Source organism: Macrobrachium nipponense, chromosome 7 (assembly GCF_015104395.2).
Source record: "Macrobrachium nipponense isolate FS-2020 chromosome 7, ASM1510439v2, whole genome shotgun sequence".
Classification (NCBI taxonomy): Eukaryota; Metazoa; Arthropoda; class Malacostraca; order Decapoda; family Palaemonidae; genus Macrobrachium; species Macrobrachium nipponense.
This window is the reverse complement of record NC_061109.1, coordinates 38,997,375-39,012,575: the sequence shown is the minus strand read 5'-3', so window position 1 is coordinate 39,012,575 and position 15,201 is coordinate 38,997,375. Positions and strand designations below refer to the sequence as shown.

Here is a 15,201-nt window from a genome sequence, read left to right as displayed (position 1 = left end):
TCATCTTTTTTAATGTATTTAGCTATCCAGGAACGTGAAATGAAGGATGTGCCAGCATCCCTGGTCTCTCTGAAGGTTATAGCCCGGATTCATTCAATCCATCTGATTTCCTCCGAGTCGTTAGCCATGGCTGTATCTAACTGTCACTCAGTCTGAAAATACAAGAAATGTAAAATGAAAAATAGCTTAACAGAAACTTAAGATAATGTACTTGGAGATAGGCTATAGCAGAACACTTCATAACTATCCATTTGTTCTGTGGAGGGGGTGGCCTCTAATTTCAAAACACTCGGTGTGTATATATGTATATATATATATATATATATATATACTATATATATATATATATATATATATATATATATATATATATATATATGTATATATATATATATATATATATATATACATAACATATATATATATATATATATATATATATATATATATATATATATATATATAAAGTTTCCAGGAGTCCATGATACAAAATGTAAAAGGCCAAGTTTATTGCATACGATACGTTTCGCACATAATCTCTGTGCATCATCAGTCTGTGAAGAAAATACAAAGACATATTATACACAATCATTTAAATTTACAAGAAATTCACAATTTTAAAAATACATTCTAAAAAAGATTTAGAAAAGTAGTAAAAAGAGCAGTAGATAAAAACAGAGACTACTAAAAACACTAACTATGCCAGGTACAAAGGTGATGAGGACAAATTACCGTTTAAGGAGCACTAGTCTTTTAATGTATAACGACTCCAGGGTTGTTAGTTGGTCAGGATGTTTAACATAATCAATTATTGTAAAGTGTTCTTTTTCAATTTCATTTTTGCATATTATAGAGTGGTTTCTGATATTGGAAAATTCTGGTTGTTTTAACCTCTGACCTATACGGAAGCTAAAGCCTAAATGGCTACAATATCTGACCCTCAGCAACCTTCGATTCGATCCAACGTAAGAGCCCGGACATCCAGGGCATGTGAATTTATAAATAACGTTGGATCTCACGAAGGGCTGAAGGCGATCTTTAAAGTTAAAAAACGATCGAATAGTACAGGGATTACTCGACACAAGCCTGACTCTAAGACAGGGAATTTCCTGTTCTATTACACGAGTGAGGTTTAAGATAAATTTTGAACCGGGCAAATACGGGATAGTAGCGTAAAATATTTTCTTCAGTTCATCAAAAATAGATGATGACGGATGCAAAAATTTGGAAAGTATCTTGTTAGTGATTTTATGTACTATATCTTGTGAAAACGAAATGGCTTTGAAAAAGTTTACCAAGAAAGTAATTTCGTTATAAATATCTGCCATAAGGAAGAATATTTGAGAGCTCTATTAATCAGTGTACAGAAGGTGTTGAGTTTGAATGAGTATTGGCAAGAGCTATAAAAATTATTGGTTAATCCTGATAAGTCTGTTTTCTGTATACTGTCGTGGTGAATTCTGAGTTGCTTCTAGTTACCTTAATATCAAGATATGGAAGGCTGCCCTCGCTCTCTGCCTCCAAAGTAAAATTAATCTGAGAATGAGCGTTATTAATAAATTCCAAAAACAAGGAACACTGCCATGAATGTGGAAATAAAACAAAAGGATCAGCCACATATCTTCGATATAAAAAGGGTTTAAAATTAGGGTCACAACTGTTTAAAAGTTTTGATTCTAATCAGACATAAAAAAGTTAGCAGAAATGGGGCCCAAAGGAGACCCCATAGCAACTCCATCGACCTGCGAGTAGAGTTGTTTATTAAAAATGAACATCGAATCTTGCACAGCAAGATCGAGAAACTGTTTGAAAGTCAACCGATCAAAACCATGAAATGTTGTATCATCATCAATAAAAATTCTATTAATAGTATCATTAAGTGGAACATTTGTAAAGAGGGACTCAACGTCGAAGCTGACCATGTAGTAGTCCCCATCTTGTTTAGTGATTAATCGCTGAAATTCATATCCGTTTTTTAAGGAATATTCATTGTTACTTAATTCAGACAGTTATCCTGCTAAAAATTTAGAGATAGAGAACGAGGGGCTATTATATGCAGCCATAATCGGTCTAAGTGGTAAGTCAGGCTTATGTATTTTTGGTTGTCCGTATACTAAATGACGAGCCAGTAACAAACAGCTGTTGATAGATAGTTTCATTTATAATGTTGTCATTTTTAATTTTTCTCACAAATCTGTTGATCTTATCTTCCCTCTTATATATATCAAGAAATGTAGGTTCACCAAGAGACTTAAACTTCATACAGTCAGATAAGATATTTTCCATTTTCCTGACAGTCATTTTTGTTCAAAATAACCATTCTCTTCCCTTTATCAGGTTTACATATCTCTCTTTAAGTTTGGTATCAAAAAATGTTAATTTTAAGATTGAGGTAAGTTTTATGAGTTAGGTTGGAAATTTTCTGTTGAAGATTGCCTATATTTTGATTAAAATCTAACTTCATCAGTCTTTGAAATAATAGCTCAAAGGGTAAGAAACATCTGGCATAGTTGGGTCTAAAAGACGGAAGGCAGAAATCCAACCCCAAAAAAAGTAAAAACTCTTCTCTCTTAGGTAAAACATTGTCAGAGTAGTTAAAAATGCACTTGTTTCTTCAGGAATAACAACACCAAGGTTCACCCATTTTCTTTGATGTCTACTAAAAATATCAGAAATATAACTATTAATAGAATTACAAAACATTCTTTGATATAGTAAACGGTCTAGCATGGACAAAACATTGTATAATAAAATCTTAAGTTGTTCCGTGTCTATGGATAGTTTCTCAATAGCAGCAATTTTACAATCAATTTCTTTCATCAAGGATACGCTCAGGACTCTAGTGATGAAAGAAATATTAAATATGACATTTTGAGTCAAATGTCTCATCATTCAGGCTAAAGTGAAAGATACAAAACTGATAAACAATACACCACATTTTTTTGACACTCAGGCACTTTGAATAAAGAAAGCATGATACAACACTGAATTACAAATTTAAAAGAATTATTACGTTAAGATTAGTTAAAACACCTCGCCTCAAAGGACGTTCGGTGTCTGTATGGAAAATGCACCAAAAGTAAACAACTTGAAGAAGGGCACCGTTTAAGCGATGTACAAGGGAAGGGGTGGAGAGGCTGTTTCTGGTGGGAACTAGTTTCTTTGTAGCTAGAGATTCTAATATTGGAAGGTGGTGTTCATATGGACTTAATAATATCTTGAAATCCTTATAATTTATATATATATATTTAAATTCTGATGATTCCTAATATTAGATAGTTCTGGGTTGGATGGTTTCCATCGTGTACAGAAACTAATGCTTACCTTTTATGTGCCTCACATCTCTCTTAAACAGGCGGCCGGCGTCTGTTACCAACCTAAGTCTGCCTATTTCATCGGCTGCAAATATAAGCATAGATACAATACCGGATTCCATTAAGGGAGGTAATCTCTCTTTTTGACACAACATACGGTTCATTAAGACGCGCTTAACATCAACAGCCAGAAAATTAGATAAAATCCTTAAGTGAGGTAAAAAAACAAAGGGGGCGCTATCATGCGTATAGGAAAACGTATAAAAAAAAACTTTTGTTTCTGGGCAAATGTATTGACTGCTGGCGGAGGATAAAATGAAAATTTCCAGCGGTTTTTCTGACACATGTTTCTGAAAAGAGAATGAGGATGATAGCAATTTGATTGAAAATAACCGTAAGAATTCCAATTTCTTTTATGGAAAAGACTCCAATCAAATGTTAATGTCATATGTCTGTGGAGGAGCATAGATAATGAATTTAATAAAAAAAAAAACTATAAAAATTAAGACCTAGCCATTTTTCAAAGTTGCCTTTCAAAAAAATACATGTGTGAAAACGGTTGTCATCACTGATACAATCATGTCTGAGAAAGGTAGTTGGTTTTTATTTTTCTATTTCAGAATAGTGGAGGAAACAAATTGAGTATGTTTTAGATAGTATTTTTACCTATGATGAAATATGTTGACCATGGTTTTAACCGTCACGATTTTAAGAAGTTATCAGAGTTGGCAGTTTGGGACACTGTATTTTTCTTGATAATGAAGTACATGCATGTGCAAGTTGAGGGTGTGGGCATGGGTAACCCATTGAGTTGCACATTCGCTACCATTGTTATGCACAGAATCGAGAGAGAGCTGCTGGACAGTTGTCCCTCCTCTTTCAAACCCTTATTCTAGCGCCGATATGTGGATGACACTGTTGTTCATTTCAAGGACCATTTGCACTATGACTCGTTCTTGCAACATGCCAATTCTTTACGTTCCAACATTGAATTTATATATGAGTTGGAAAACAATAACCAACTACCTTTCCCAGACACGATTGTCATCCGTGATGACGACCGTTTTAGCACAGGTATTTTTCGAAACGCAACTCTGACAGGCTTTGGTCTTAATTTTTATCATTTTTGTTTTTCAATTTTAAATTAAATTCATTATCTACGCTCCATCTACAGAGACATGACATTAACTATTGATTGGACTTCTTCCACAAAGAAATCGGAGTCCTTTACGTTATTTTCAATCAAATTGTTATCCTCCCAATCTCTTTATGAAACATTTCAGAAAAACGTTGGAAATTTCATTTCATCCTCCAGCAGCAATACATTTGACCCAGAAACAAAAGTTTTTTTTTTACGTTTTCTTTATACGCATGATAGCCCTTTTTTTTATTACCTCACTTAAGGAGAATTTTATCTAATTATTTTCTGGCGGTTGCTGTAAGTGTGTCATAAAGAGAGATTACCTCCCTTAATGGAATAAGGTGTTGTATCTATGCTTATATTTGCTGCTGATGAAATAGGCAGACTTAAGTAGGTAACGCGCGCCACCCGCCTTATAAGGCGAGATGTGATGCACATAAGGGTATCAGTTTCCGTACAGGGTGTAAACCATCCAACCCAGAACTATCTAATATTAGGAATCATCAGAAATTTTGTAAAAATATAAATCATAAGGATTTCCAGATATTATTTTCAAGTCCATATGAACACCACCTTCCAATACTAGAATCTCTGGCTATAAAGAAACTTATGGTTCCCACCAGAAACAGCCTCTCCCCCCTTCCCTTGTTCATCGCTTAAATGGCGTCCTTCTTCAAGTCGTTTACTTATGGTGCATTTAACTGCTCAACTTCAAGTTTGTTTTCTTAATTTTGCATTTTAATGTTGTATCTTGCTTTGTTTTGTTTTACTCAATGTGTTTTGCTTGTCAAAAAAATATGGTTATGCTGTACTGTTTATCAGTTTTTATCTTTCATTTTAGCCTGAATGATGAGACATTTGTCTCAAAATGTCGCAGTAAGAATAAAGTGACTTGTGTTTAATGCCATCTTCTTCGCCTTCTGGTTTGTACTGGCTGAGGAATGGCCTAGCCGTCATGTTGAATTATATATATATATATATATATATATATATATATATATATATATATATATATATATATATATGTATGTAATATATATATGATATATATATATATATATATATATATATATATATATATATATATATATATATATATATATATATATATATATATAGAGAGAGAGAGAGAGAGAGAGAGAAGAGAGAGAGAGAGAGAGATATTCGTCATGGATGTTCGTAAATAAGTTCTGTAAGTTCTTTGTAGATTTTCCTAGGATTTTTATTTTATCTTTTACTGTACTTTATTTTTGCAGAACCGAATGTTACGTTTCTGCAACACCATCTTGTCGAAGTTATAATTCTGGACGTGAATTATTATGTGAAGCCACGATCCAGGGAGATTGCCTCAACATTTATGCTGGAAATATCATCGTGGAATTCAGTCTATCGTCATACCTTGCATGTAACCGGACACCAATACATTACTCAAAGTCAGTAACACTGCAACCTTCACAGATGGAAGTCTCTCAGACCTTCACAAACCTCATCCCGGGGTTGCAGTACAACATGACCACGTCACTGATCCACAATGAAAGTGTAATAGCAACAGCACCTGACACATTAACTAATACAACCAGTAGTAGTAAGTATATTTAAAGATTTATTCCCGTACAGTTATTGCAGTGCCAAAATCATATTTTCTATGTGAAAGTCAAACGAAAGTAATATTAAATGGATGAAGCCGTTGGAATTATTGAAGCAGAAGCAAATGAGCAATGACAAAGTATTTACTTAGGCCAGTGTTTGTAAATCAGTGTTAAGGTATTAATATAATGTATTTGAATTACTTTTAGGTCATTTTAATCTAACTTACGAGTTTAAGTAAGGGTTGTCGCATCTGAATTTATATGATTCACCTCCGGTAGAGCAGGTCTCGTCAGAATAATGAAAGGGATTTATGATGAATGGATCAAAATCAGATGCTGGATATTAATACAGGAACGTTTTCAACCTCTAATTTATTTTTCTTTTTGTGAAAGATCCTCCCCAGGTGGAAAACTTGACGGTTGCCATTATAGGTGAGGACACAGTAAGGTTCATGTGGAACGACCCTTGTCCTCCCAACGGGGAAATTGGCGAGTACTACTTCAGTTACGGAAGTACTTCCGAATATGTATCGAAGTCTGACACTAAATGCCCGAAAACCATCAAGTATGATGGTTGCCACAACAGCCGAGGATGGAGGAAGGGGTACTACTATGGTGGGAATTATTATTATGTAAGTAAATATCAGTTTACTTTTACCTTAGTACTTTTTATAATTGAAATTTTTCCTCGCGATATAATTTCTGAAACTACAAAATCAGTTTCCAGACATAAAATATTAGTTACTTATTACAGAAGGAATGTGTGGGTTAAAATGCATTACAAGTTATTTGCAACATAATTCATTATTCATAGGCATTATTGGCTGTCAAAAGGTAAATAACAACGGCTACTGATAAAAGCTTTAAATTTCTTTACAATAACAAGTAAGAGCACTGAGCAAGTAAAACACTAGTGAAGATACGATATACACTTTACAGTAAGAATAACGAAGTGTCAAAGTTAGGATTTAGTTTTTGAAAAATTTCCCCAATTGACTCAGAAATATTGGGGATTCTAGATTTAGAAATACCAAGAGTAGTGAATTTGGGAATCTTCAGTTTTTATGTATAGATTATTTTGTTATGTTGGTGACGTTTCGAAACGATTATGACGGATGTGCCTTGTTTTTCGGAGCTTGTAAGCTCGCTAAAATAAAGCCTTGTAGCTCCCCAACATCTTTCAGTAAACAGCTCAAAAAAGAATTACCTGACAAGTGTCTCCTAAGGGTGCGAAGCAGTCTTGCAACAGCTAGTGCTATTGATATGTGACAGATTCCCAGTATTCTCGTATTTCAAGCGGATTTTTAAAATTTTATTTTCCTCCGATTTTGAAGCAATATGCAAGAAAATTAAAGAATGTCACTTGTACTGCATTTTCAAGGCTGTCATTAAATATAACTATTACTATTTTCCGAGTCATGTTTGCAAAAATAGGTCAATAAACGTACATTATTTGACTTTATTAACATTATTATTTTGGTTCATTCCAAATGTTTTCATAATGTTAAGAGGAAAACATTTCATGAAGAGCATTATAAAGTATTTGTTTTATTTGTTTTTCTTGGCATAGTCATGTTTATTTGGGATCTTTGGGCCTAAGAAAGATGATACAAAATAATTTTCCTTACAGTATAAAGAAAATTACCTGTATTAGTTCTAAGGTACACGGCTTGTGAAACAAATTCTCTCTCTCTCTCTCTCTCTCTCTCTCTCTCTCTCTCTCTCTCTCTCTCTCTGTTTCTCATTCAGTATATTTTTTATGCATCAGCTTGATCACGATATCAGTTGTAAGGAGGGGTAAGTGGGCCACTTCAGTGGTTTTTGGAGAATAGTAACCACCTAGTACAACTTGTTGTGTGAGGTAGTCACATTTCCTTTCCATTCTTGTGCGCACACTCGCACATGGTTGCTTAAGGTCGCGTATGGAAACGCCAACCTAAACTATACATTTTTTTTCCTTCATCTGTCCACCTGCCTGTGGTCCTTTCGCATGGTAACACTGCGTCCTGTCTTTAAATAGTTACACTATGTGTAAGTTCTAGGTAAAAGGATATCTGGGTATACATTTGCAACTGAAAAGTGTTTTAATAATTTGCTGTATGTGAATTACACCGTTAATATTCGAAATAGGATATTGTTATTATTGTTGAATGTAAGCTGCCTTTTCGGGGTGGCGAATGGAAGAGTCAAAAGCAAATTCCAACCAGATGCTAAACCAAGTTACGTCATATCGTATCTGGCTAAAACGTACTTCATAAAAATTACAAGTATATACTGATATACTTTCGTGTAATGAAGTAACACGTAGCTTAGTAGCAGAGTAGGTGTGGTCCAATGAAATTGACATCTTGCCGTAATGAACAGCGAGAGAAGCAATTTTCCCGCCACTGCGTTCTGGCTGCTTCCATTCACCACCCCGAAAGGCAGTTACATCAACAATAAGAACCATATCTATTTCAAATATTAACGTGTAATTCCATATAGTAAATTATTAAAACACTTTTCAGTTGACTTTTCAGTTGACTGTACATCCAGACATCCTTTTATTTATATAACCTAACATTACATTTAGCGTAACTATCTAAAGCCCGTGACGCAGTGGTTACCATGCGAAAGGACCCACAGGCGGGTGGACAGATGAAAAAAAAAACCGGGTATAGTTAATAATGAGTGGCCTGAGGTAAGGTGCCGTGTATTTGCTCGCTTTCCATTTCATCTGCGTGAGTCTGTTGGCTTTTCCCACATGCGTGACATTCTAAAATAAGAGAGACAAAATATTATAGTAGTAATTTTTCCTCTTTTTATGTGCGTGTCTTTGAAAGAATTATTCTTCGACTATAGTGTTGTTTAGTAATCATGCATAATTTTTCATTAAAAATTTATTTTCATCCATGCATGAACCATTACACATTCTTCTTAATATGAATGTTTTTCTTGTCCCTTTTATATAATGGTGTTCATGCGATTAATAGTGAAATTCTAATTAGAAAAGCACATTTCTCTTTTGTAACAAGAGCAGGATATTGTTTGGTTAACGAAATTACTGGGAGAGTGTTGCAGAACATTTTTGAGTGAGTGTAAAACCCGAACCCATATAGTGATTAGTGACCATTATTTAGTGGTAGGTACTGCAACGTAACATGTGCAGTATTTTTTTATCCCATTAGTTTTGTTTACAAGTAATATATATATATATATATATATATATATATATATATATATATATATATATATATACTAATACATATATGATATATATATATATATATATATATATATATATATATATATATATATATATATATATATACATGCTCGTACTTCGAACTGACCGATTATCATGTTTATGCTTGTATTCATGGCCTACTGCGTCTTACAAGAAAAACTGTATTAACGTGTCTTCTTTTTCTTTTCATTTACAATATATAGTTTAATGACAACCATATTCGACAAAATAAGTTAGAGAATAAAGCATTTCAATTTAAAATTTAGCAGAAAAGATGTACAAAATCGTACGTCATCACCGCGATGACGTCACGCGCAGCTGACTCGTGACTGACGGAGGAGTTGGTATGTTGAGGAAAGGAGAAGAGCGCAGTTTAAATATTACTGTATGTTATTTAAAAGCATTAACAATTCACTTTAAAGGGAATTTTACAATAAATTTAACATAATGATAAAATATGAAAACAATCAAGTGCATTACAGAAACAATAAAAAAAGTTCTAAATGAGCCAGTGTTCGGTGCGCCGAGTGAGACGGTCTAGTTTAACCATATTCAACAAAATAGTCAATGACAAGAAACAAAGATTTTCGCGATAAAATTTAGCATAAACGATTAACAAAATCATTCTTCATTATGATGATGCTCGGTTAACTTGAGATAGAGAGAGGGAAACGTTTATATTTCGGGGGAATAATGAAAGAATAATATTAATTAGTTTATCATGCGTTGTGATATTTTGGAGAAGAGAACAAGAGGCAGGAAAATCTTTACTATGGCATGTAGGAACCTCCGTAAAAGCAGTAAAAATTCACATATGAAAATAAAATGTTGTTTGACAGTAAATTTGGCATAATCATAAAACATGAAAACAATGTCCTACTTGAACGAGTGTTTGATGGACTGAGTGAGACGATATATACTAGAGGCCCTTAGAGGGAGAGGAGAGGGAGGGAAGATGTTGTTGGGGGGGGGGGGGGTGTTGGTCTGCTCCTATGACCTACCAGCTGGGCTGGGAAGATTTGTCTGTTTCTTTCAATTACACTCGATTTGTCCAAATCACTTCTTTTTGTTACAGAAAAAACAATACCTATCTAGTGCTAATTGCTTTCTACGATTTTTTACCACTGTAAAAGTAACTCTGCTCCATAACAAACATATTGACGCTGCGTTCAGCTTGTGTGTCTCTTGGATTGTTTGTTTAAACGACTCCTTGGGAAAGTTATTCAGTTTTTCTTTCCTTTTCTTGTGTTCTTTACTTATTACTTATTTGTTTGCACAATCTTCATGTTTGTTGTAAATTCTGTCATTTGCCAACACTTAAGTTTAAGTGTAAGTAAACACGTCAACAATCATCTCTCTCTCTCTCTCTCTCTCTCTCTCTCACACTATCGATTCCTTTGATTATCCTTGTAATATGTGAATAAAATTGATTTTGTTATCAACACAGAAACCAAATTTTTCGAAAATTTTACTTCATATAACATACTGTTTTTATAAATTTACACTTAATTTAGCTTTTGAACACATTAATAATAGAAAAAAATTTGAAAATTGGGACTTTTTGGGTTGGCTGGAACGAATTATCCTGATTCCCTTTATTTCTTATGAAGATATTTGTTTCATATTTCGAACAAATCGTATTTTGAACAGCCTTCTGGAATGGACAAGTTCGAAGTCTGAGGTACTACTGATATATATATATATATATATATATATATATATATATATATATATATATATATATATGTATGTATGTTTTGTATAATTTGTTATGATGTAACTATGTGTTACGAAATGCATCAGCAATAATGTATCATCTTCTGATGACCAGCTATCTCCTTTTTGGTTTCACCCTGTCCTTCCTTCTATATACTGTGGCCCGCTTACGCAAACGTTATTCTGTCTTATATATATATATATATATATTATATATATATATATATATATATATATATATGTATATGCATATATGTATGTATGTATGTATATATATATATATATATGTATGTATGTATGTATGATGTATGTATGTGTGTGAGTATATATATAATATATATATATATATATATATATATATATATATACAAGCTGGTTAACCGCCCGTCCCAGCTAGATTGGTCCGTGTAAACCCAGAGCATATTTCTTGAAATGAAAAGAAAATGGATTAAATCAAGCCACAACTTGAATATGAGTTACCGACGACCCTGAATTGTGAGGAATAGGCAAATCTTGGCAAAAACAAACAACAGCCTTGAAAATGGAATATCAAAATGGAGCATCATAAACATATATGGAAAAGAAAAATTCTTGGTGTTGGCAGAGAGATTCCATTTCACCGAGGAGAGCCTTTTGGTAGACTATGTTCTTTGTTTTTCCCTCCGGTGACAAAATGTACAGGCGTTCCGGAGAGCCCACTCTTGAGCACGCCACATAAAGCTGCCCGTGAGAAAAGCAAAGTCGCTCCAAGTTGATGCCACCCACTCTGAGAGACTGTCTTCGCGGGCCCCATCTACACGGACGCCTATTGTGACAATTTACAGTATGGGAGCATCCCATATTTTTCCTTCTTTCTCCTACTTAACACCCCCTCAACTCTCTCTCTCTCTTCCTTCCCTCGCTTTGCTTTCTCTCTTTCTCTTTCTCTCTCTCTCTCTCTCTCTCTCTCTCTCTCTCTCTCCTCTCCTTCCTCGTCTCTCTCTTACTCTCTCTCTTACTCTCTCCAACAATCACTGTCTCTTACCCTGTTTCCTCTCAGTAATACCAACTCTCTCTCTCTCTCTCTCTCTCTCTCTCTCTCTCTGTCGTCCAATCCTTGTTCTTTTCTTAGGTGGCATTTGTACGTTGGACTTCAACTGCTGCTGCAAAGGGAAAATAATAAATGTTGAAAAATGTAGGGGTAGACTCAACCGTAGACATACATACACATACTCACATGCGCACATCAGGACTAAAATAAATGTCATTACTGGCTTCCCTACTGTGGTAAAACTTCTTTCGTCGATTGATGAAGTGAAATGTATTTTCAACTTACATACGCCAACAGTTTTTATACCAGTTTCAGTCTCTGGGAGCCCGGAGCAGGGGTGTTCTGGCCACAAAGTTGTGAAGAGCATTCTTCGCAGGCCCCAACTACACGGGCCCCTATTTTGACAATTTACAGTATGGGCGCATCCCATATTTTTCCATCTTTCTCCTACCTAACACCCTCCTCAACTCTCTCTCTCTCTCTCTCTTCTCTCTCTCTCTCTCTCTCTCTCTCTCTCACTCTTTCCTTTCTCTTACTCTCTCTTTCTCTCTCCAACAATCACTGTCTTTTGCCCTCTTTCTTCTCAGTAATACCAACTCTGTCTGTTTTTTCCTCTTTCTTCTCTCCAACACCCCGTCTACTCTCTCTCACTTTCTCTCACTCTCATTTTCTCTCTCTGCCAACCCCCTTCTAAAACCACCCTCTTTCATGTCATTGATGTTTACCCTATAATATTCTTTTCCAAATGATAAGTCATATAGAACAGAATTTGTAAAGTAAACTAAGTGTACGGGCATAGCCAGCTCCGTTTCACGGGCAGAACCAGCTCTGTTTCAGGGAATCCCTTCTTTTAAACCCTTCGGAGGGGGGAAAGTAGAATTTTTGGAGCCCGGGCTCCGAACATACTAGGTTTCTCGAACCTTCCCAGGGTGGAACAACCCCAATCTCCCGCTCCGAATCTCAGTCCCGTCAGAACCGACGGCCCGGGCGCCTATAATAAACCAATCATACATACATAAACACACACTTGGCCCCAAATATATCATATATATATATATATATTATATATATATATATATATGATATTATAATATAGATAGTAGATATATATATATGCAGAGCGAGAGAGAAAGAGATATTAACATAAAAGATCTTCTGCAATAACATTCTCTATCTCTCTTATATATAGTAGATATGTAGATATATATATATATATATATATATATATAGATATAAATATATATATATATATATATAGATATATATATATATATATATATAAATATATATATATATATATATATATATATATATTATATAGAGAGAGAGAGAGAGAGAGGAGAGAGAGAGAGAGAGAGAGAGAGAGAGAGAGAGAGAAAGAGAGTACTGTTATTGCAGAAGATCTTTTATGTTGAACTTTACCTTGCTTTGTTATTTTTATTCGTTGACAATGTACCGAAATATTCTAATGGAATTAATTAAATGACAAACCAAGTTTTTTTTGGGGGGCCATCTGGTACGCATCCCCTGTGAATACGGGGAGAACACTGTACATGCACAGTTTGACCTCTGTATTACTGTATCAGTAGACAAGGTTTCATTCTTGCACAGTTACAGACAGAAAAAATAAGAAATTTAAATGGAAAAATTCTAAACTAAATTCAAATTGTTCATGCCATACCATGTGAAAATACTGTCAAAATAAAAAGTCATGTGGCACTAAAGCATTTCTTCTTCACTGCCGTAAATGTATAAATATTCAAGAGAGAGAGAGAGAGAGAGAGAGAGAGAGAGAGAGAGAGAGAGTGAGGGGGGGGCGGGGGGGGGGCGGCTGGGGGGCCATTCCAATACTACACAAAGAAACTCCTCTACATACCTATATTATGATCATTAAAATAGTTTAACCAGACCACTGAGCTGACTCTCACACACATACACACACACATCTATCTTCCCAGTCTCCCCTATCATATCTTAATTTTTTTTATTTCTTGGTGATTTGTCATATCTACCTGAAAGAAACAATAGAAAACAATAAATGATAATCATCGCTCCCCATCCACGTTATTGTGCATTCAAGTGCTATGCACCATGCAATGTCCTACATATGTAATCAAATTGATTATTTATGTTTTGTTGATAATTTTTTCTTATGCGGTTATTTATAATACATACTGTTTCATTGATTTTTAAATAATTATTTATGGTTTATAACCAGTAATGGTTATTATAAGAGGTACATTGAGGTTTATATAGGCAAAAACAGGTGGTTTTAATGATCAGGATATTCATTGTACTCTATTGCACGAGGAGTTCGCAAGCATGGTTTCAGCGTTGGGGAGGCGGGCATGGTCTTGGAACCTATTACCTGGATCGTGAGCCGACTTTTGAGCGCAAGACAAATAAGCATCGACAATTGAGCGCAGTAACATTTGAGCGCCATAAATTCACATCAATCTATTTGAAAAAAGTAAACAACGCTGTTTATTTGTTGTTTGACTATTACAATCGTTTGGTTGTTATCATTAAAATTACCCCCTTGCACTTTTTGGATAGGATGACCTTGTAGAAAAGGAAGAAGAAGAGATGCTATGTTCTCCCAAGTGTCTGGAGTCTCTATGAACGTGTTGTCAGTGAACAGCCGGTACAAATACTTTGTTAGAAGGGTGGCATCGGGCAATACAAATTCGTAGATATTTTAACGGTTGAACAAAATCATACATCAAATAAAGTTATTCGATTAGATACTGGGCAGCATGAAGTTGTAAAGCAAAGTAAATGGGTAAGAGTTAATAAGGCTATATCAAAAATTGTTAGCGAATATTCTTCAAGATACCGACTAATTCTAGTCGGTCTCTTGAAGAATATTCGTTCAATATCTTTTATTATTAGCCAGCAGGAGTAGTAATTTGTTTTATAAACTTTATTTAACATGATTTTATTTAGATATACTTTTATTTACATGTCATAACAAATAAACCTTAAATCTGTGAATTTTTTCCCTTTCTTTATGGCGCCTGCTGAAGTAGAAATTTGGTATCATAACCTGGTATTTTATATCATAAATAAAAATTTCAGCTGTCACAATTCTGTTTTTTTACGTGATTTTGTTTAGATGTAATTTAATTTACATGTCATAACAAATAAAGCTTAAAACTGTAAATTTCTCTATGGCGCTCATATGT

General features: G+C 34.4%; 2 protein-coding genes across 2 annotated transcripts in view; both read left to right on the top strand.

The window, feature by feature from the left end:
• LOC135217130 (laminin subunit gamma-3-like) overlaps positions 1–6,034 on the top strand; it is a 33,520-nt gene extending 27,486 nt beyond the window's left edge. The window contains exon 9 of the mRNA XM_064252837.1: positions 5,712–6,034. Within this exon, the coding sequence (XP_064108907.1) occupies positions 5,712–5,896 (185 nt within the window). The 3' untranslated portion in view covers positions 5,897–6,034. The remainder of the gene's footprint in view (positions 1–5,711) is intronic.
• LOC135217128 (receptor-type tyrosine-protein phosphatase delta-like) overlaps positions 1–15,201 on the top strand; it is a gene marked incomplete in the record, with an annotated part of 217,514 nt that overhangs the window by 145,592 nt on the left and 56,721 nt on the right. The window contains 1 exon segment of the mRNA XM_064252834.1: positions 6,449–6,676. Coding sequence (XP_064108904.1) covers positions 6,449–6,676 — 228 coding nt within the window.